Raw genomic sequence first — 21,569 nt, forward strand, 5'->3', positions numbered from 1 at the left:
AAAGACAAGCATCACAAAACCAGAAAAATTTCAGAATTACAAAAAAATACTTTTAGGCCTTACAAGAAGACTCAACGGTTAAGAGCACTGATTGCTCTTCCAGAGATCCTGAGTTCAATTCCCAGCCACTACATGGTGGCTCTCAACCATCTATAATGAGATTTGATGCCCTCTCCTGGTGTGTCTGAAGACAGCTACAGTACAAAAAGTAAATAAATCTTTTAAAAAAAAGATTTCTTTATTATTTTATGTAAGTACACTGTAACTGTCTTCAGACATCAGAAGAGGGCTCAGATCTCATTACAGATGGTTGTGAGCCACCTTATGGTTGCTGAGATTTGAACTGAGGACCTTCCAAAGAGCAGTCAGTGCTCTTACCCGCTGAGCCATCTCTCTAGAGCCTGCCATATCCAGGGTTCCATCCCATAATCAGCTTCAAAACGCTGACACCATTGCATATACTAGCAAGATTTTGCTGAAAGGACCCAGATATAGCTGTCTCTTGTGAGACTATGCCAGGGCCTAGCAAACACAGAAGTGGATGCTCACAGTCAACTATTGGATGAATCACAGGGCCCCCAATGGAGGAGCTAGAGAAAGTACTCAAGGAGCTAAAGGGATCTGCAACCCTATAGATAGAACAACATTATGAACTAACCAATACCCCAGAGCTCTTGACTCTAGCTGCATATATATCAAAAGATGGCCTAGTCGGCCATCACTGGAAAGAGAGGCCCATTGGACTTGCAAACTTTATATGCCCCAGTACAGGGGAATGCCAGGGCCAAAAAGTGGGAATGGGTGGGTAGGGGAGTGGGTGGGAGGGTATGGGGGACTTTTGGGATAGCATTGGAAATGTAAATGAGGAAAATACCTAATAAAGCATATAAAAAAATACTTTCAAGCTGGGCAATGGTGGTGCACGCCTTTAATCCCAGCTCTTGGCAGGCAGACACAGGAGGATTTCTGAGTCCAAGGCCAGCCTAGCCTACACAGTGAGTTTCAGGACAGCCAGGGCTATACAGAGACACCCACCCTGTCTCAAAACAAAACAAAACGAAACATTAAAAAAAAAAATGAAAAATAACAACAACAACAAAACCTTTCTGTTCTAAGTATTTTAACTGAAGCACATGTGTTTTAGATGAGGTTGAGTCACATTCAACCTATATTTCTTTGCATTTGTTTAGGAGGTCCCTTAGAATAAAAGTTCAAGTTGGATGAAAAATATATCTGTTTTATTTGTAATTTTTGTACTGATCCTAGAAACTCAAGGTTTTTAACAGTGTGACCAGACAAGAGTTTAGTTTATCCTTTGGCACAGTTTAAATATAACTCTAGTCCCTTAGAGCTGTATCTGCTGGGATGGTTAATGCTGCATTATTCTGGCCACAGAGAGTTTTCTGAACTTGGAAATATTTGGATCTCCAATTTCATTATGGAAAGGAGCTTCTAGGGTAAACTATAACCTCACTACTTCTGTTGCTTCTGTCTCTACAGTATCTGTGAAGAAAAGGGTGTTTTGTTCCCAATTCTAAGAAGGGGCAATGTGTCCACACTTTGGTCTTAGTTCTTTTTGAGTTTCATATCTTGGGTATTCTAAGTTTCTGGGCTAATATCCACTTATCAGTGAGTACATATCATGTGAGTTCTTTTGTGATTGGGTTACCTCACTCAGGATGATGCCTTCCAGGTCCATCCATTTGCCTAGGAATTTTATAAATACATTCTTTTTTAATAGCTGAGGAGTAATCCATTGTGTAAACGTATCACAGGACCGCCAATGGAGGAGCTAGAGAAAGTACCCAAGGAGCTAAAGGGATCTGCAACCCTATAGGTGGAACAACAATATGAACTAACCAGTACCCCCGGATCTCGTGTCTCTAGCTGCATATGTATCAGAAGATGGCCTAGTCAGCCATCAGTGGAAAGAGAAGGCCCATTGGTCATGCAAACTTTATATGCCTCAGTACAGGGGAACACCAGGGCCAAGAAGTGGGAGTGGGTGGATAGGGGAGTGGGTGCAGGGGAGGGCATGGGGAACTTTTGGGATAGCATTGGAAATGTAAATGGAGAAAATACCTAATAAAAAAAAGAAGAAGAAGAAAGGGAATATGCACTGACTTACAAGTCAAGTAAGATTCAGGAAACACTACTGATGCCCCAGATATGGAAAGACAAAACTAATTAAACAAAATTTTTCCTGGTTTCCAATCCTAATTTTATTTTTATACTTATTAGCAGCAGGCACATTTTACAAATCTTTTACTGATCTCCAAAATAGCTGTGTATGCTTATATTATTTTAATAATAATCTTTTATTAATCTTTTTTTTATTTTGAGCATACCATAATTTATAACTGATATATAAACTATAACCAACATGAGCAAATATAAGTGAAAGTATTATTTTTCAATTCAAAAATCTCATAAGAATTAATAAAATGCAAGTTCATTATTGTATACTTAGGAAATTATCAATGTTTTCCTTAGAAATAGTCTTTGGTTTCTTTACCCTTGATTATAGGTTGTAGCAAAGTGAACATGGAATTGACTTTGGGAATAAGTTTAGAATTTTAATTTATGTGTATTAGCAAGGAATATTATCTTCCCTTTTTGAAATCTGACCTGTCTACATCATTATATCACTGTGTGGTGTATGGTGTCCTTTAGTGCTTCATATTTTGCCCCTCATTTCAATATTCCTCAAACAAATGAACAAAAACTTTTGGGGATTTAGCAGGTGTTAAGTGGTGGAGCATCAATTTATTTAGTGAGACAGTCAGTAATAAATTGCCCTTGCATAAGAAGATGACCTCCCACCAATGCTTGGATAAGAATCTCTAATTAAACTCAGTGGGTCACAGATACACACAAAGAAAAATTTGGACAGAGACTTGCTGGGAGACAGTAGTCAGCTAGAGGGAGAAGTGGCAGAGGGCATGGAGGATTTACAAGAACAAATTTCATTCTATAAAATAATTAAACTTAGAAAATATACAATGCTAAATTCATATGGTGTACTCTAGATTGTAATTATTTTTCTTTCTATAATTTCCTGAAAACACACTATTTTCATGGACAGGTATGCATTAACATATATATGTATATATGATGTCTTTCAGAGAAAGGGATAAAAGCTTGGGAGTGTTTAGGAATAGAGATACCTGGGCCCACGACACAGGTCTGAGTCTCCATAGACACTTTCTTGGAATTAAACAGGCTTGACTGGAACCAGTGTGTATCATTGGAAGAATCAAGTCAAACGCTATGTCAGTAACACAGACAAGGATAATTTGAGAGTATTCTCTGGGCATTTTTTTCTGAGGAGTTTTATACAATTTAAATATGAAAAGATGGATTTTATTTTTTATTAAATGTAAAGATTGGTTTTATTTTTTAATCTTTCTCTCACTTCCTCCCTCCTTTCTTTCCTTCCTTCCTCCCTCCCTCCCTCCCTCTCTCTCTCTCTCTCTCCCTCTCTCTCTCTCTGTCTCTCTCTTTTTCTCCCTCCCCTCCTCCATCTCCCTATTCATCTTTCTCTCCCTCTCCCTCCCTTCATGTGTATTCACTCCTCTTGTTTTTCTTCTCTTTACATTTTGCAACTTCCTCTCATCCCTCATATCTTACCTTGATTCCATCCTCTTCTCCTCCTCCCTAAAATTCTTTTTATCCCCACTCTCCCTCCTACTTTCTCTTCCTCAAACACTTCCTAACTCCCTTCATCTTTTTCTTCCTTTCCACCATTATCCTGCCCTCCTGCACTTCTCTCTCCTGCCCCCTTTCTCTATCTTGTTCTCTTTCTGCCTTTCTTCCTATGCAGATGACTCGAGAACAATACATACTAGCCACACAGCAGAACAACCTGCCGAGACCTGAAAACGCACAACTCTACCCCGTGGGGATTTACGGATGGCGCAAGAGGTGCTTATACTTCTTTGTCCTTCTGCTGTTGGTTACCATGATAGTTAACTTAGCCATGACAATATGGATATTGAAGGTTATGAATTTCACTGTGGTAAGTACCACCACAATTTTACCTCTATTGTTTTGGGATTAAAGATAGCCTAACTTTATTATTATCATTAAAGAAAATGTTTCAATTCACTTTTTATAAGTACATACCTTTAATTCTCCAAAGTGACCATACATTTTACTTCAGAATTACTCTGAATATATTTAGTTACGATGTACATATGATAATCTACCTGTCATCTAAGAGTGGAAAATTTACATTAAAATAGAACTGTATCTTGATTCATAAATAATTTAGTATTATTGATAAAATAAACATTATTCAATGCTTGTTATACCTGAACATCCAAAAATACGCTTTTTAGATTTTAATGTTGTAAAATATAACTGCTTTGGATTATTCTTGATATAGTTCATGATTTCCTATTTATCTTTATTTGTCCTATAAACCCTGGACACATTCCAGTGATGTGTAGTTCATGAAGTATGAATGTCATCAAAAGCCATCCACTTCTTTCAGAACTTGTGCTTGGTATATAAACTATAAAACATAAATGGCCTGGAAATAAAATTGTTTTATGATAATTAATAGCTTAGTAGCATGTATTGGAAAGTTTGGATTCAAATTACTGAACATGCATGATAAATCCATGTTTCTGACTTACATAAGAAAAACTCATTGTTTTAGTAGAGTCAAGCTTAGCTCAGTTTCTATTTTCAAGCTCAAGGCTTCTACATTTCAAGTCTTCTTTTGTTATGTAATAAAATAACAATGGTTTCTTTTATTAAACAGTTCTTTTGTAGATGGCAGATTCTTTCAAACCAAAGACGTTGAATAGTGCCCATGTTTTAATTCTTCGGTAGCAAGTACTGTGACAGGCAAGGGAAAGCCAGTAGCAACATAGTTACAGAGTGACATGAAATGTATACATCTGAGTATATGTTTTCCTTTTACAAATACAGTACATAATGTAGAATGGATGAGGGATCATGACACTCTCTGGTGTCTTGCTCACACAGCTCAGGATCTTTACAGTCAGGTAGGAATATCTTGCTAGTTACACTCTTCTTCTTCTTACTTGTTACATTTTCAAAGGTAAATCTCAAGTTGCCTGTTATGATTTTGTTGAATTACATGTATGGGGCAGGTTGTTTGTTATTTCAACTCAACTGCATACTGATTTAACAATAACAACAAAAATTAACAAAAAATTTTCTTTCTGAATTTGTTAATTCAATATTCTACCCTGAAACAGAATCTCAAAGTGGAAACGAGCTAAGCTGCATGTCACAGTGTAGAATTCTGCACACATATGCAGAAGGAGCCCATGTGGGCAGGTGGCCTACTTTTCCACCCCAGCGAAATAAAGTATTTAAACCACAGTCAAAGAAACTATAGGCATGAGAAAAATTACCCCAGAAACAACGATTCCATTTGTTGTGAAACATTGGATATACTGAAAGGTAGACAGAAAATATAAACAGCAAACCTGAGCAAGCAGAAAGTTCATGTGTCATCATTCTTAAAAAGAAAACAAACAAACTAACAAATGAAAAATATTTTAGAAATAGTTTAGTGTCTATGATCTTGGATCAGAGCAGTAAATAGTCCTGTAGGAGGTAAGGTATAAAGATAAAGTGTGTTATGAGAGTCACTGGTGATTGGTTCTAAACACACCATGGTTCATCGGCTGGCACAGTTTCTCTTAACCTTTGGGTATATGTGGGTACACAATAGGTATTCTGTGCTCTGATGGTATGTTTCCTGATGGTTGCATCATTCATTGATTTATTACAATAGTGAGGGACATATTCATACTTCTTAAGAAACCTTCCTCCTAGCAGGAGTAGATGGGTTGGTGAGCAGGGAGAGGGAAGAATGGATGGGGGTTTTGGGCAGAAGGAAACCAGGAAAGAGGATACCATTTGAAATGTAAATAAAGAAAATACCTAATTAAGAAGAGAAAGAAAAACAGAAAGAAATAAATTTTCCTCTTACTTTAAGTACCAGCTAAATTAGTGTATGCTAATGGTATCATTTACATTCTTCTTACTAATTCAAACCCACATAAAAACAAACACATATTATTTAAATATATGTAAATAAAGTTTATACAAATATAATATACAGAATTTATATTCATAAAAATATATCTGTATTGCATCTACAAATTTGGGTACCTGGCCAAGGTGTTTTCTTTTAATAATTAAAATGTTTAAATCAAAATATAGTTACAATATAACTTCTGTGAAGGTATATTTCCCTCACAAACTATGATTACAACTAACAGAACAACTTAAATATATTTTAATAAATAAATGATTATTTTAACTATTACAATTTCAATAGCTTAGTTTCTTACCTCAAAGCCATCTGTCAAAAGTTTATGAAAGAGTACATCAGCTCCGTCAGGAAAAGTCTGCTTCTATCCAGGGAACTGCATTGTGAGAATCTTTAGCTTCAAGGCAGGTTAGATTCAAAACGTATTTAAATTAATTAGAAAGTGTAGTAACCCCATAATTACATGGCTGCATGCCTCACACTCCTAAGGACATCGCCCCATGCTGACACCAAGGTTTACAGAGCCATTCTTGAGACATAATTGAAAACAACACCTGAGTTTCCAGGACTCTTGTAAGCCTTGGGGTTGATGTCATTCATGGAGCTACATTATTTGAGCCCCTGCTGGCCCAAATGTAAATGCCAACATATGCTGACATAGTCGTGGGGTGAATAAAAAGCGATAGCATTCTTTTTTTAAATCATGGATTTATTTTCATTTGTTGCATTTCCCTTCATCTCCTCTTTAAATCTTGATTTTTACCTATACTCAAATGAAACTGCCCTTTCTTAAATACTGAACTATTTGCATAACATCTCATGCAAATGAAGCTTTGATTGCATCAGGATGTTTCTAGTTAACACTCTACTTCAATATAGGTATTGATAATTTTCAGAGAAATTCAGAATTACTTAAGTCATTGAAGATTACTGCAGTCTTAAATAGAATAGATTAAGTTAAATATAGTTGAAAACTCCGAACTAATGTGGGATCCTCTTACGTAGAGCAGTAAAAATAAACTTTATGGTTTTACTAGTACATTGAGTGGATTTCTTTACCCAGAGCATACCAGACCTAGTTGTTATATTTTGACAAGGGACAGAGTTATGAAAATTATTTGGGGAACCTTAATTTGTCTATACAACACACATTTCATTTTCGTTATAAGTGTTACCACCCAATACATGGGAAAATACAGGCTTTAGCATCCTTTATTTGAACAAAGTAGGCATGTTATTGTTCTCAAACTATTGTATTTTCAGCACAATAGACTGGCTACATGTTTTATAATCATGCATAAATTCTGTCATTTTGTTTTTTCCTTTCTTTTTTAGTTTCATTTTCGACTTTTATTGGATAATTTCTTTATTTACATATCAAATGTTATTCCCATTTCTGGTTTTCCCCCAGGAAATGCCTATCCCATCCCTCCTCCCCTTGCTTCTATGTGGGTGTTTTCACCCACCCACCCACTTATCCACTCCCATCTTCCCGCCCTGGCATTCCCCTATGCTGGGGCATTGAGCCTTCACAAGACCAAGGGCCTCTCCCAACAAGACCATCCTCTGCTACATATGTGTCTGGAGCCATGGATCTCTCCATGTGTATTCTTTGGTTGGTGGTTTAGTCCCTGGGAGCTCTGAGAAACAAATAACCCTATTAAAAGTGTGGTACAGAGCTAAACAAAGAATTCTCAATTGAGGAATATCAAATGGCTGAGAAGCACCTAAAGAAATGTTCAACACCCTTAGTCATCACGGAAATGCAAATCAAAACAACCCTGAGATTCTACCTCACACCAGTCAGAATGGCTAAGATCAAAAGGTCAGGGGACAGCAGATGCTGCTGAGGACGTGGAGAAAGAGGGACACTCTTCCATTGTTGGTGGGATTGCAAGCTGGTACAATGACTGGAAATCAGTCTGGTGGTTCCTCAGAAAATTGGATATATTATTACCAGAGAACCCAGTTATAACACTCCTGGGCATATACCCAAAAGATACTCCAACATATAACAAGGACACAGGCTCCACTCTGTTTTAACAGCCTTATTTATAATAGTCAGAAGCTGGAAAGAACCCAGATGTCCTTCACAGAGGAATAGATCCTTTGTTTTTTAAAATAAATCATTTCATTCATTTTCGTCTCAAGTGATATTCCCCTTCACAGTCCCTCCTCCATCCCACCTCTGTCCTCTCTTCCTCGTTCTTGCCTCTATTTAGGGTGCTTCCCCACCCCAATCGTCCACTTCTGCTGCACTGTTCCAGCATCCCTCTATGATGGGGCATCAAACCTCTACAGGACCAGGACCTCCCTCACATTGATGTCATACATATGCTACATATGAATCTGAAGTCCTGGATCCCTTGGTTGGAAGTCTAGTCTGTGGGAGACCTGGGTGGTTCAGTCAGCTGACATTGTTTTTCCTATAGGGTTGCAATCCCCCTCACTCCTTCAGTCCTTCTGCCAGACCCCTCCCCCACACACCTGGGTTCCCAAGCTCAGTCTGATGGTTAGAACCACATCTACATTGGTCAGGTGCTGGCAGAACCTCCCAGAGAACAGCCATACCAGGTTCCTGTCAGCAAGCACCTCTTGGCAACAAGAACAAGTGTTTGGTGTTTGTATACAGGATGGATTCCGGGGAGAGGGGGAACAGTCTCTGGATGACCCTCCCTTCAGTCTCTGCTCCTTTATTTTTGGTTCCTGTCTTTCCATGGAAAGGAACATTTCTGGGTTAAAAACGTTGAGATGGGTTAGTAGCCCCATCCCTCGACTTGGGGCCATGCCTATCTACTGGAGGTGGTCTCTAAAGGCTCTATCTCCATTTCCCTGTGCATTTCTGCTAAAGATATCCCAGCTTGTTGCTGGGAGCCTCTCACTTCCCTGGCATCTGAGACCCTCCAGTGGCTACCCTGAGTTCCTCTTCTACCACTGCAACTTATTTTTATTTGATTTCCAGAACCTCTATACCTCTCTCCCATTGACTACTGCTGCATAAGTTGTATCCAGATGAGGCATCCGGATTCTCATTTTCTGACAAATAAAGTTATTCTGCTTATTAAAATGACAGGTAGTAGAAATCCAAGAAAAAGGAAGTTAGTTAAAACTGCAAGTTGAAGAGCTCAGGAGAGAAATCAGCAATAATTCCCTGGCTGTAAGAATGGATAAGGTAGGACTGAGTTGAAAGGAAACATCTGAAGCTCCTTTGCCCATGATAAGTAGAACCCAGCTACAAGAGGATTGGTTGATGACAGTTAGTTAATTGGTATATATCTGTAGCTCAGTATAAATGAACGAGCTTAGTAGGTCCCTCTATAGAGCCTTTCACCTGAAGCAACACTTTTCTTGGTTCATATCCCATTCTAAGTATCTCAGCTTTGTATTCGAAAAATGAAATTTATGTGATCATGTTGAATTTGTTTTGATAAAATTGACAATAAAAATTGTTGCTAGACATCTGCTGCAGTATAATTTTTATTACATAGGTGGAGTTGCTAGTAGTGAGGTATGGGGCAAGTTATAAAAGTAAATGGGGTATGAATGTGTTTTTATATATATGATATAGATGTATGGATTATCAATAATAAATATTATTGAAAAGAATGTGAATACAGATGCCTTACACTAGGTAAAAGAGAATAGTCATGAACCCTGTGACAGAGAAGCTCATATTTATTTATGAAAATATATTCTGAATTGAAATTTTAATTTAATTTTTAAATTAATTTAATTTAAATTTCAAGCTTTAATTTAATATTCAAGCAGTGCTAAAGTACCATATTTCTTCATGTCATTCCTGAGACCTATGATCTTTTATCTTCATTATTAGCCTAGTGATAGTTTTCAGTGCTCTCATCAGTCTACCTGATGAGGCTAAGTAGACTTACAATATGTTCATACTATAAAGTCTTTTCAAACCCTATCACACATAGTCTTTAAATCAAATCACTTTTAAAGTAAAAACTTCTACCTTCTCTTATTTATTTTTATATCTAGCATATACAGACAAAGGCTGATGTATGGGAAGTATAAATATAAAACAACCATGAGTTGTTTTGTTGTGGTGGTTATTGTGGTTGTTTTGTTTTGTTTTGCTTTGCTTTGTTTTACTCCTCTTTTCTCCGTGCCACACTTATATACTTAGTTTGTTTTTATTGTACTGTTTCCTACCCTCTAGACCAAAGACATCCTTAGTGGAACACAAAGCTCTTATCCCCTTGTACGGATGAAAAATTCCTTTACTGTTTTAAATTTCTTAATATAAATCGCCTTTGTTTATTCATCCACTTAAAAATCTGTTTACTCTGTAATTTTGTTGCTTGGGTGTTTCCCATCACAATGATCTTACAAACTTCCACATGGACCACTGTTGATGGCAGGTACACAGTCCTGTGGCTTAGATTTATAATTTTAAGAACTTTGAAATTTAATGGCAAGTTTTCTTCCCAAAGTGATTATATATGTATATATATGTCAATACTTATTTAACTTTTTAAAGACAATGACCAGCTAAATTCACCTTAAACAAACCCCAGGTCAGATGCCCTGTTTCATGAAGACTTTCATTATTTCTGTCTGTTTTTCCTCTCTTTTTCTGTAAACACTTATCCCTTTTAAAAATCATATAGCTTATCCCTGTAATAGGGTTTAACATGTATTGGATAAATAAGATGGTTCATCTAATTATACTGACCTTTCCTGCCTTTGTCATCTGTTTCCCTCAAGGTAGAGTGCAATAAATCTTAGAATATAGTCTAAGTGCCTTACACTGGGTCTGGGACAGACATCTAGAATGTGTTACATTCAATATCTGGCTGAACATTTATGATCCAAAAAGAACCAATTTCTTTTCCAGATAGATTGCAGATTTAACACTTTTAACTTTTCAGAGTAAAATATAAATAGGAAATTATTTTAGAATCTACTCCAAATTGCAAACTATTTAGAATGTGGTTTTCTTTATTCATTCATATATATATAATATAAATATTATATATAAATATATATTTATATATAAATATATATTTATATATAAATATATCACATAAAATTTATGTATTTATATTATAAATATATTTATAATTTTATATATTTATATATAAATATATAAATACATATATGTATATATATACACACACATTTATTTATTACTTGTGTTACACTTATTTAAATTGTAGCTCAAATTTATCTTTTCTAGGATGGATATAATATTACTGCATACTTCACTAAGTTGAATAAATCCCAAGTAAGAAATAAAAGTACTTTTGAAGTATCACACCAATAGTTTTGCATGAGTTGGATATTATTATTGCTTTTATTAGTTTTCTTCTGACCCATCCTGAGAGATATAGGATAGACCACTTGAATTAACTATATATTTCCTAATTGACTGAGAATAATATAATCCAGAAGACAAAGGAATTGCTATGAGTGCATATGAATAAATAAATATATAAATAAATGCTTATCTAGTTGATTCTGAGGATGTTTATAAGGGAAAAGGTCATGATCTTTGCACTCAGAGGTCATGACTGGCAGCGTAGCAGGATGAGTTTGGACTTCTCAATAATCCCAGATTCTTCATCTGTGAAATACTGGTAATGATACTGACCTCATAGGATTTTGAAGACTGTGAACTGAGTGACCTTGTTTAAAAAGTTTAAAGTCAATTGTTTGCTATGTGAAGAATTTCTTATCAGTTGAATATAATGGTAATGGTAAATATTAAGTTCATGCATTGGTAGTTGTTAATAATTAAAGTTGTTTTATGTGGAACATTTATGAGTGAAAAACCTTACTTATATTAGTAAAGAATGATAAATATTTCTTATGTAATTCTAATCTAATGGTCAGGTAGGTAAAATATTATAACAACTATGAGAAGCAGATATATTGTCAAGGGTCAGAACTAAATCTGATGGCATTAAACTTCATATTTGTAAGCTAGCATTATCAAAATGCACTTCTTTGGACCCTTCTACCACACACCTTTGCCTTTTGAGTCCTATGAAAATAAATTAGGGCTGATTTACTTTATCCTAAAGATGGATATCTGTTCTTAATTGTAAACATTCCTAGTTTCTTTAATGATTTGAGTATAGATGGGCCAAACTCCTCAAAAGGTTTATGCCTTTCAGATTTACTCATAACATCATAATTACTCAGCTAAAGCCCCTTACTCATTTTTTATTTATTAAACTTAAAATTATGGAGAACTGCATGTTTCTAAGATTTCTTTCCTGTCAACTTCAATAGCAACAACAGTTGGTTCCCATGGTCGATGCAGTTCCTGTGAACATGAAAGAGATACTGTTGTTATTGTGTTGAAATATTGCACTATAAATTATTTTTAAAGTACTCTTAATTATAGCCCTTAGTCCATAATACTTTACAGTATGAGAGTAAATTTTAAGATTTCGGGAGCTCAGATTCAACAAGCATTGTTTATGTGGCAAGACCATGTTTCATAGACTAGCAATTATTGGTATCACAACATACAACACATTATCAAATACTCTTTGGAGGATAAGGACAGAGCTTTAGAAAAACGAATTCTACAAAATATCAGGGTCTAGAATCCTGTCGTGGTTTTTTCAAAGTGTGAGTGTGTGCATGCAAACTGCTGTGGGCCTTGGAAGTCAGAAAACAAATCTTAAGACATGGTCCTCAATTTCCACTTTGTTGAAGTGGGGAGCTCTTTGATACCAGCATAGTTCAGATGATCTGACCCTCAAGCTTCTCAACAATTCTCCTGTCTCTGGTTCTCATCTCACTTGTGAGTGCTGGATTCTACATCCAAGCCACTGCATCTGTCTTTTAACCCAGCTTGGAGATGATGCTTCTATAACTACTCTAGTTACAACACACTTTTAGTTTAGAGTAAGGTCCAAGTTATGCATAAGCCTATGCCACTTACTGGTATTATCTCTGCAGGATACACAGTGATTTTTCAGAACGCATATTTAATCCTAATTGCAGGCTAAGTTTTGTACAGCTTGAACAGTACGCTGATGAGTATTAATCAGCTGTGATGAGACCCCTCTAAAGGTTAGTTAGGATCGGGGAATTCTGGGAAACTTTCTGCACTGTCGTTTCCATTTTCTGGATTCATTCTTCAGTGCATATAGCCCAAAGTACTCTTGAAGGAGCGAGGTGGCGCACCCCTTCTGGAGAGGGCGTTGCTTCTGTGGGTGAGTGCCTGCAGCAGGCAGCTGCACTGCTGGCTGGCTTGTGGTGTGTGGATTTATAACAGAGTTTATGAGAGTGAATGATTTAGTTAATGTGGCAAGACCGCTTCCATTATGGCCCTTTCTTTGCACCTCCTCATAATTTTCTGACAAATTGTCCCTCTCAGATGAAATCTTTCATGCTTAGTTTTAGCCCAGCAGTCATTTTTGTTCACTGACTTTACAAAGAAAAATTTAGTCATTTTTGCCCAAATTCAAACAACTACCTACTGGTAGTTTTTTTTTTTCCTAAAATAAACTAGAAAATAAATGGGTCATAAACCTAACCATAAACAATATATACCATGTGAAACATGGGAGTCATTAGAATATCACATGTGCTGCAGGAGAAGAAGGATGAAGAAGGCGTTTGGGGCCAGCAAGTTAGCTCACAGTAAAGGCACTTGACACCAAGACTGGGAACCTAAATTAAATCTGCGGGGCTCACATGATAGAAGAAGAGAGTCAGTGATAGAAGAAGAGAGCCAACTTGGCAAACTGTCTCACTGTCTCTAACACAAACCTAGACACACACACACACACTTGGAGGGGAGAGGAAACAATTAAGCCTTCGCATGTATTATGAAATGATATTCAGAGCATATGTACAGTTTCAAAAAGTGCAGCTTGAGTCAAGGCAGTGAAACACACATCGAATTGAAGAGTTTACACAATAAGGGCCTGTTGTGTTTATTTTTCAAAACAGAGGTAGTAATTGACATATGGTTATGCATGGAAGAAAGAAGTGGGCACATTATGATGCTCTGTATTATAAACTCAGTAAGATTTGAATGTTTCCATTTGTCTTTCTCTTGGCTATGTAGAGTATAGAGCTCAAATAGAAATAAACTAGTCCATACCAAGTCTAAATAATTTACAAAACTGGGTCAAGTAAGTTTTGAATATAAAGTATACTTTGTAAATCAGCTCTACTGGAAGGGGAAACATTCATTATTATTTTGAGTTCATAGTCTGTACATACAAAAATCATTTAATGTGGCTCCTGGGTTCAAGCAATTTGATTTTGAGAAACAAACTTTATTTTATTTCAGTCCTTTTGCATGGATTCATCAGTTTAATAAGTAGCATATGACAAAACATTGTTGAGAAACAATGATGGGAATTAATCTAAAGTTAATTGAAGCACTATTGTATTTCAAATTCCAACGTTGGTGATATGAAAACAGCATTCTGAGAATTTATGAACCTGACATAAATAATTATTTTTACTTTATCAGTATAGCCTAATAATTAATTCATCTAAAAGAACAATTTCATTGTTTCATTTGCATTAAATTTCAGAATGAGAATAAAAGTTTTAGTTGTGCATAATGATTAGTGATATTTTATGATAAAATGACACTAATGTATTTCCTATATTTTGCTAAATTCAACATGAAAATACAAGGTTCAGAAGAGTGAAACATAAAGCACTTTTAATTTGTTTTTTATGTGTCTGTAAACTGTGGGGCTCATCCTCATGTGCACCACTGACAGTCAGAGGACAACTTTGGGGAGCAGACTCTCTCTTCCATCACAAGTAGAGAAGACAGAACTGCAGTGGTACAGATTGCAGAAGAGCTTTTATTTTCCCTTGGGAGTTATCTTACTCAGCAGATAAATATGTTTTTATTCATTGGATTCACAGCTAATTGACTAATTTCACTTCATCACAGTATTTCAAAATAAGAATCAACCATATCTTGGGAAATACTTAAGGGCAGTGACAAGGGATTATTTGCCATTAAAAGTAAAAATGCAATCCTATTATAGTAATCACAAGTCTAAAATCTGTACTTTGATGATGTTTTCAAACTTGATGATAAAAATGCTATAATTACTCCATTAAGAAGTGGATTACTAATTTCTAACTGCTAAAAGCTAGTTATGATTTAATTATTTACAATGGAATTTATGTCAGTTGACTATTTCATAGCCCCACTAATCAATACATGTCAGTTGTAATATTACAATTAACTACTTGTTCAAAATTACTTCTATCTCACTAATATATATATATATATATATATATATATATATATATATATGCACAGTAGCTATTGATGCATCATCATGTTATCTGCACTTAGGATAACTTTTTATTACATTTACTATTATTATACTCACATGTTTAATTGTCATCTGCAATGGCATGGAAATAGCAAAGGATATCTCTAGAATTTGAACAGAGTTGAGATGCTGTTAGTATATCTTATTTGCACTTCATTAAATAGATCCAAGTGTATTTATTTTTATGAGGCAAGAAACTTTAAAAATCTACCACACCAGTATTAATGATGCAACATTATTAACGTGCACAGAATGAAGCTGTATTTCTTCAGAAATCTAGATTAGCATTGTACATGTTTGCAGTTTTAAAAAATATTCATAGTTTCTCCCATTTACATATGTGTCAGATGTGTATGAAGGTTTCTTTACTGTATACCCTCAATAGAATTTGTTTTATTGATCATAACTATGAAGAATGAGATGAGACAGAATCTCAAATTATTTACAATTATTTACATTTTCCTCATGGATAAAAATGCTGAAGATTTTTTTTTCAGATATTTTTGGTCATTTACTTTTTCTTCTATTCATACCTAACTGTAGACAGAATCTCTTACAAGCACCATGTGTCAATTAAAAAAAAAAGGTAACAGCCAATGAGCTGAAGCAGGAAATACAATTTGGGACCTTGGCTGGAAAAGAGGATTTTGGTAAATAGTAAGGGATGAAAGAGAGACCCAGGATAGCTGCAAGAGAGATGGGACTGGAGACAACTGAGGAGAGGGACATAAACCAGCAGGGAGCAGCTGAGGAGATGCCAAGGAAGAAGCAGGCTGGAACTGAAGGAGAGGTAACTAACCAAGTGATAGATATTAAATAGCTTAAATGGTTAAATAAGTTAAGAGTTAGTCAGAGAAGGAACCAAAGCTTGTGGTCTAAGGCATTTAATAATAAATAATTAGTCTCCAAGTCATCAATTTGGAATCCCTTGCCAGAAAGAGGAAAAATGGGTATAAGGTATTATACATAAAACTGGCTTTCCATTTCACTAGACAATTTACTGGCTGTATGTTTTAATGCTTAATTTTGGCAGATATATCCAGGTACTAGACAGGAATCTTCTGAATGGCTTTGGGTTGGCAAAGTTGTTCTCACATTCTCCAAGCTGTCTTTTACTCTGTTAATAATTTTGCTTGGTTGGTGTAAACTTTTCATTTCATGTAATGCCAGTTATCAAACATTTTTCTGGCATGATATCAGAAAAACCTTCCTCTCGTAAGAGTCAATATGACTATCAGACTATAAAGTAGAAGAGAAAGACACACAGCTGAGGGTGGGATGAATAAGAACTAAGTGGAGTGAGACATTTGTGTAAAAAATCCCACAATTAAACTCAGTACCTTGCACTTAAACTTCAAGGTATCAACTAAATATTTAGTATTCTACTTGATAATTAAAAATAGAATTCATCAGTTTGTTATATACAGTTTGTTATATACTAAATATAGAATGCATAAACCGTAAATAATTTTGGCTCCCATTAACGGAGGAAATGAGACCAAAATTATCAGGACATTATTGATGTTTTTGTTTTTGTTTTTTTTAGAACCACAAAGTTTTATTTGTGGTGACAACTAGAATGTTATATTTTATAGCAATTTTGTTCATCTTAAAGGGCATATTTGTAAATAGGCAGGTAGGTTCTTTTTTTTTTTTTTAATTAGGTAATTTCCTCAATTACATTTCCAATGCTATCCAAAAAGTCCCCAATACACTCCCCTCCCCCAGTCCCCCACCCACCCACCACCACCCCTTGGCCCTGGCATTCCCCTGTACTGGGGCATATAAGGTTGGCAAGACCAATGGGCCTCTATTTCCAGTGATTTCCTACTAGGCCATCTTTTGATACAAATGCAGCTAGAGACAAGAGCTCTGGGGTACTGGTTAGTTCATAATAATGATCCACCTATGGGGTTGCAGTCCCCTTTAGCTCCTTGGATACTTTCTCTAGCTCCTCCATTGGGGGCCCTGTGATCCATCCAATAGCTGACTGTGAGCATCCACTTCTGTGTTTGCTAGGCCCCGGCATTGTCCCTCAAGAGACAGCAATATCTGGGTCCTTTCAGCAAAATCTTGCTAGTGTATGCAATGGTGTCAGCGTTTGGAAGCTGATTATGGGATGGATTCCTGGATATGGCAGTCTTTAGATAGTCCATCCTTTCGTCACAGCTCCAAACTTTATCTCTGTAACTCTTTCCATGGGTGTTTTGTTCCCAATTCCAAGAAGGGGCACAGTGTCCACACTTTGATCTTCGTTCTTCTTGAGTTTCATGCGTTTAACAAATTGTATCTTATATCTTGGGTATCCTAAGTTTTTGGGCTAATATCCACTTATCAGTGAGTACATATTGTGTGAGTTCCTTTGTAAATATGTCACCTCACTCAGAATGATGCCCTCCAGATTCATCCATTTGCCTAGGAATTTCATAAATTCATTCCTTTTAATAGCTGAGTAGTACTCCATTGTGTAAATGTACCACATTTTCTGTATCCATTCCTCTGTTGAGGGGCATCTGGGTTCTTTCCAGCTTCTGGCTATTATAAATAAGGCTGCTATGAACATAGTGGAGCATGTGTCCTTTTTACCGGTTGGAACATCTTCTGGATATATGCCCAGGAGAGGTATTGCTGGATCCTCTGGTAGTATTATGTCCAATTTTCTGAGGAACCGCCAAACTGATTTCCAGAGTGGTTGTACCAGCTTGCAATCCCACCAAAAATGAAGGAGTGTTCCTTTCTCCACATCCTCACCAGCATCTGCTGTCACCTGAATTTTTGATCTTAGCCATTCTGACTGGTGTGAGGTGGAATCTCAGGGTTGTTTTGATTTGCATTTCCCTGATGATTAAGGATGTTGAACATTTTTTCAGGTGCTTCTCTGCCATTCAGTATTCCTCAGGTGAGAATTCTTTGTTCAGTTCTGAGCCCCATTTTTTAACGGGGTTATTTGATTTTCTGGAGTCCACCTTCTTGAGTTCCTTATATATATTGGATATTATTCCCCTATCTGATTTAGGATAGGTAAAGATCCTTTCCCAATCTGTTGGTGGTCTTTTTGTCTTATTGACGGTGTCTTTTGCCTTGCAGAAGCTTTGCAACTTTATGAGGTCCCATTTATCGATTTTCGATCTTACAGAGCAAGCCTTTGCTGTTCTATTCAGGAATTTTTCCCCTGTACCCATATCTTCGAGGCTTTTCCCTATTTTCTCCTCTATAAGTTTCAGTGTCTCTGGTTTTAAGTGGAGTTCCTTAATCCACTTAGATTTGACCTTGGTACATGGAGATAGGAATGGATCAATTCGCATTCTTCTACATGATAACCGCCAGTTGTGCCAGCACCATTTGTTGAAAATGCTGTCTTTTTTCCACTGGATGGTTTTTGCTCCCTTGTCAAAGATCAAGTGACCATAGGTATGTGGGTTGATCTCAGGGTCTTCAATTCTGTTCCATTGGTCTACTTGTCTGTCATTATACCAGTACCGTGCAGTTTTTATCACAATTGCTCTGTAGTACAGCATTAGGTCAGGCATGGTGATTCCTCCAGAGGTTCTTTTATCCTTGAGAAGAGTTTTTGCTATCCTAGGTTTTTTGTTGTTCCAGATGAATTTGCAGATTGTCCTTTCCATTTCGTTGAAGAATTGAGTTGGAATTTTGATGGGGATTGCATTGAATCTGTAGATTGCTTTTGGCAAGATAGCCATTTTTACAATGTTGATCCTGCCCTTCCTTGTCTTTTTTGATGACTTTGGGTTGGAAGTCAATCTTATCAGATATTATAATGGCTACTCCAGCTTGTTTCTTCCTACCATTTGCTTGGGAAAATGTTTTCCAGCCTTTCATTCTGAGGTAGTGTCTATCTTTTTCTCTGAGATGAGTTTCCTGTAAGCAGCAAAATGTTGGGTCCTGTTTCTGTAGCCAGCCTGTTAGTCTATATCCTTTTATTGGGGAGTTGAGTCCATTGGTATTAAGAGATATTAGGGAGAAGTAATTGTTGCTTCCTTTTATTTTTGTTGTTAGAGTTGGTATTCTGTTTTTGTGGCTGTCTTCTTTTAGGTTTGTTGAGGGATTACCTTCTTGCTTTTTCTAGGACGTGGTTTCCATCCTTGTATTGGTTTTTTTCTGTTATTATCCTTTGAAGTGCTGGATTCGTGGAAAGATAATGTGTGAATTTGGTTTTATCGTGGAATACTTTGGTTTCTCCATCTATGGTAATTGAGAGTTTGGCTGGGTATAGTAGCCTGGGCTGGAAATTGTGTTCTCTTAGTTTCTGTATAACATCTGTCCAGGCCCTTCTGGCTTTCATAGTCTCTGGTGAAAAAATCTGGTGTAATTCTGATAGGCTTGCCTTTATATGTTACTTGACCTTTTTCCCTTACAGCTTTTAGTATTCTATCTTTATTTAGTGCATTTGTTGTTCTGATTATTATGTGTCAGAAGGAATTTCTTTTCTGGTCCAGTCTATTTGGAATTCTGTAAGCTTCTTGTATGTTCATGGGCATCTCTTTCTTTAGGTTTGGGAAGTTTTCTTCTATAATTTTGTTGAATATATTTGCTGGTCCTTTGAGTTGAAAATCTTCATTCTCATCTACTCCTATTATCCGTAGGTTTGGTCTTCTCATTTTGTCCTGGATTTACTGGATATTTTGAGTTAGGATCTTTTTGGATTTTGTATTTTCTTTGATTGTTGTGCTGATGTTCTCTATTGAGTCTTCTGCACCTGAGATTCTCTCTTCCATCTCTTGTATTCTGTTGCTGATGCTCGTATCTATGGTTCCAGATTTCTTTCCTAGTTTTTCTATCTCCAGTGTTGCCTCAATTTGGGTTTTCTTCATTGTTTCTACTTCCCTTTTTAGGTCTTGGATGGTTTTATTCAATTCCATCACCTGTTTGGTCTGGTTTTCCTGCAATTCTTTAATGAATTTTTGTGCTTCCTCTTTAATGTCTTCTACCTGTTTAGCAGTGTTCTCCTGCAATTCTTTAAGGGATTTTTGTGCTTCCTCTTTAATGTCTTCTACCTGTTTAGCAGTGTTCTCCTGCAATTCTTTAAGGGATTTTTGTACTTCCTCTTTAATGTCTTCTACCTGTTTAGCAGTGTTCTCCTGCAATTCTTTAAGGGATTTTTGTGCTTCCTCTTTAATGTCTTCTACCTGTTTACCAGTGTTCTTTTGTATTTCTTTAAGTGTGTTATTAAAGTCCTTCTTGATGTCCTCTACCATCATCGTGAGATATGCTTTTAGAACCGGGTCTAGCTTTTCCAGTGTGTTGGGGTGCCCTGGACTGGGCGAAGTTGGAGTGCTGGGTTCTGATGATGGTGAGTGGTCTTGGTTTCTGTTAGTAAGATTCTTACGTTTACCTTTCGCCATCTGGTAATCTCTGGGATTAGTTGTTATTATTGTCACTGTTTAAAGATTGGAGCAGACTCTGTGTTCCACTCACCAGAAGTCTCAAAATCCTGTGGCGGGTGTCGTGGGTAGCTGGCAGGTGTCAGCAGACCCTGTGCTCTAGCTACCCAGGTGCTGTTCAGACCGGAAGAGGCTTGTGGCCCTACTCAGGCCGGATTTCTGCCTCCCCAACCAAAGCAGTCTCAGGTCCTGCGCTATTGGACTGGAGCAGAAGCTGTGTTCCACTCACCAGAAGTTTCAAAATCCTGTGGCGGGGGTCCTGGGTAGCTGGCGGGTGTCAGCTGACCCTGCGCTCTAGCTACCCAGGTGCTGGTCAGACCGGAAGAGGCTTGTGGCCCTACTCAGGCCGGTTTTCTGCTTCCCTAACTAATGCAGTCTCAGGTCCCATGCGCAATTGGATTGGAGCAGAAGCTGTGTTCCACTCACCAGAAGTCTTAAGATCCTGTGGCGGTTGTTGTGGGTAGCTGGCGAGTGTCAGCTGACCCTGCGCCCTAGCTACCCTGGTGCTGGTCTCGATGCTTTTGTTTTTAAGCATCATAATTTTTGCTTTAAGTTGCAACTCAATATTATTGTTTTAGGGGCTGTAGCTGAAACTGTCAATAAAACTTTTATATCTAGTTGGTTCTGCTCTGACTGCTTCATATTAGAGTCTTGAATTGAGAGACTAGTAAAACTTTTTAAAATTAAGATATTCAACTTCAATTTGCAATTTGGAAATTTGGTAAAAAAAAAAAGCAAAAACAGTAATAGCAGTAATCTCGTTCTGTAATGTGCTTTGAAATGAGCATCAGATGCTGTCAATATCTCTAATTTGGATTTTATCTATTTTGA

The 21,569-nt window shown here is 36.7% G+C and overlaps 1 protein-coding gene across 1 annotated transcript in view; it reads left to right on the plus strand.

Annotated features, from left to right (window-relative positions):
* The window catches only part of Sgcz (sarcoglycan zeta), a 1,088,618-nt gene that overhangs the window by 667,518 nt on the left and 399,531 nt on the right, over window positions 1-21,569 (plus strand). The window contains exon 2 of the mRNA XM_021169917.3: window positions 3,824-4,018. Within this exon, the coding sequence (XP_021025576.1) occupies window positions 3,824-4,018 (195 nt within the window). The remainder of the gene's footprint in view (window positions 1-3,823; window positions 4,019-21,569) is intronic.

This window comes from Mus caroli, unplaced genomic scaffold (assembly GCF_978045245.1).
Source record: "Mus caroli unplaced genomic scaffold, Mus_caroli_1 scaffold_10, whole genome shotgun sequence".
In the NCBI taxonomy this organism is placed as follows: Eukaryota; Metazoa; Chordata; class Mammalia; order Rodentia; family Muridae; genus Mus; species Mus caroli.